The 2,748-nt window shown below is 45.9% G+C and overlaps 1 protein-coding gene across 1 annotated transcript in view; it reads right to left on the reverse strand.

Moving 5' to 3' along the window:
• The window catches only part of LOC311226348 (Na(+)/H(+) exchanger beta-like), a 31,151-nt gene extending 28,727 nt beyond the window's left edge, over positions 1-2,424 (reverse strand). The window contains exon 1 of the mRNA XM_084311774.1: positions 1,942-2,424. Coding sequence (XP_084167900.1) covers positions 1,942-2,284 — 343 coding nt within the window. The 5' untranslated portion in view covers positions 2,285-2,424. The remainder of the gene's footprint in view (positions 1-1,941) is intronic.
• Between the last annotated feature and the right edge of the window lie 324 nt (positions 2,425-2,748).

The raw sequence follows: 2,748 nt of genomic DNA on the forward strand, positions 1-2,748 counted from the left end.
GTATTTTGACTGCAAACGCCAAATCAATCTGCTTAACAAGAGCATATATCAATAAGCCTATACAGTAGGGCGGTCAGGTGGCGTAACGGAGATTGCGTTCGTCACCAACCCCGGAGCGGCTGGATTCGCCTGTTCGAATCCAGCTCACAGCTCCGGGGTTGTCACCAGCTTGGCTGGCCGTTCACACTAATACAATTGGCAGTATTAGAGGGTGGAAGAAGCTGGCGGGGTGGGTCCGGGTCGTTGTAAACAGCGACTCCTACAGTTCGGTCGGGGCGCCTGCTAAGCGCGGATAGGATCTAAGTGGGATAGTGTGATCCTTCCACACGCTACGCCCTCTCAGTGAGAATCCGCGCTGCCAGGTGAAAAGAAGCGGTTGATTGGCTGGACGTGTGTCGGAGGAAGCACGTGATAGCCTCCACTCTCCCAGACCGACTGTGGGGGGTAAGTGCGCAGCGACCAGGAAGGGGATTGGGAATTGGCATAACGACTAACATTGGGATGGGAGAAAATCGGAGGAAAAAGGAGGGGGAAAAAGATCAATAAAAATAAGCCTATACAGTTCCTTCTTGAAAAGTATATTTCCATCCAAAGAAGGTGCACATGTTATCCAGTTCATTATCTTTCCCCCTGCTGCACTGTATTTATATATTTGATTTATCATAGTTCACATTTCTGCATCAGACAGTGCATTTGACATTCTTATAAATTAACAGTTGTTGTTGTGTACAACAACAACAACAACAACAACAACAACAACTCTCACCCACTCCTTTACTAATGTCTTGGCTATCGAGCAGTACACACTGGGACAGGAAGTGAGACCGACCCTAAGAGAGAACAGCTGGACAAAATAGATAAGCAGAGTCCCCCCTGTGTGCCCCCGGGCCAAACACCATCAACTCTGCCAGCTCTCTCTCTAATCTCCCATGGCCATGTCTACATTATTAGATACCTTTGGCGGCCTGTAAAGGGTATGCATGACATTCCCTGCTATAGCTAATGACAATGTGTCAAACTTAAAAAGCAGAGCCCAGTTCACAGCGTGAATCCGGGCTCTATCCCGGCCCCTGGATCATAATAACAGCTGCTCACACGCAACCTCTTGCTGTCAAGTCAAGCCTTGTTGCTTCCATCATGTGTCAAATAAGGAATGATCTATTTCTGTCAGATGGAGCTCTCCCCCTGGAGGAGCTGTAGTATAATCAAGCCAGTCCTGAAATACATTTGTAACTTTGAAGAAATATCTCAATATCTTCGGCCTTGACTAGAGAGTTGTCACATCCAAGTTGGATGATCCAACTAAAGATGATATAGACATCCCCCAAAACAGAATGAATGAATGAATGAATGAATGAATGAATGAATGAATGAAAACTTTATTTAACAGATTGCAGAATGGGTACAACAATACAGTACGGCTCAATACACACAATTGTTAAGGGGATGCAGACCAGAGAAATACTTTCGTCATGTTTACATCAGGGTCCCCCGTTTTCAATTCATAAGCCATTTATTATATGACATACACAACATAGGCTACATGACATCATGACATTTATGGCATAGGGACATACATGACATACAGGTACTGTTACATTTGTGACATATATACGATATGCAAATATACAGTACTGTTACCCATAGATCCTAACAGAGATTATATATGATGGGAGGAGACTGTACATTAGGAGGGGGGGGGGAGAAAAAATATACATACGGTGGGGAGAGAATAATATTGGGGTGGGGAGGAGACTGTCTACTGTATTTGGGGGGGGGGGTGTTCTTCTTTTGTTTGTTGTTTGTTCTCATGTAAATTATGACGCACGCAAACTGATGTTGGTGGGGGTAGGGCATTTCCACAACATTCATTTCACATGTACAGTACTAGGCAACCGACCCGACCAACACTGACAGACACACAGACAGAAGAACACTCACCTAGTTTCATCAGCAGGGCGAGAAGGATCCAGAGGGAGATTTCAAAAGGCCTTCGTACTTCGGCGTATTTGAAGGAAAGTACGGGGAAAGCCTTTTTATGATGATGACTGACATGATGAGTTACATTATGAGAGTCTTGTTGTGCTGTTGGGTTTCTAGATGATGATGTCCCGTTGCTTGTAATATCACGAGTTGCAGAGGCAATACTAACAAAAACCAGCAATAAAACAAGCCAATTGAGATTCAAACGGAAACTTCTGTGGCCAGACGCCAATAAACTCAGTAAGGAATTCATCTTTTGACGGATGAGCCCACCACTCCTCGAAACGATCGCCTCACACATTGATCAACTCGAGATGAGATGATGATGATGGTCGTGAGCCGAAAAGAGCGCACTTTTACGCACAGACGCCTTGAAATTACGCATCCGATTCATACCTGCAGCAAAAGCAATGTTGGGTTCCAGCAAATAAGCAAAGTTAATTTCCGTCACCAGTCACTTCGATCCTTAATTAATAACACCATATGTCTGCTGCTGAGATCGATTTTACGCACGGACCTGCAGCACTGATCTGTAGTAGTAGCAACTATCGGATCTGCTCTGCTCTGACATGCCTGTTCTGGGATCTGTGGTCATAGATATGATATCTATGTGGTAGCCAATAGTATGCAGCTGCAGAGCCGCAGAGCCAGCGGCGCTCTCAGGGCCGCGCTCTGACCCGCGCTGTGAGGGCCGCTCAGCAGCGCCACCCACCCACCCAATGGCTGAATTGGAGTATTGCACTGTGCGGGCACAGCTGTGAGATC

Source organism: Notolepis coatsorum (assembly GCF_963971535.1).
Source record: "Notolepis coatsorum genome assembly, chromosome: 4".
In the NCBI taxonomy this organism is placed as follows: Eukaryota; Metazoa; Chordata; class Actinopteri; order Aulopiformes; family Paralepididae; genus Notolepis; species Notolepis coatsorum.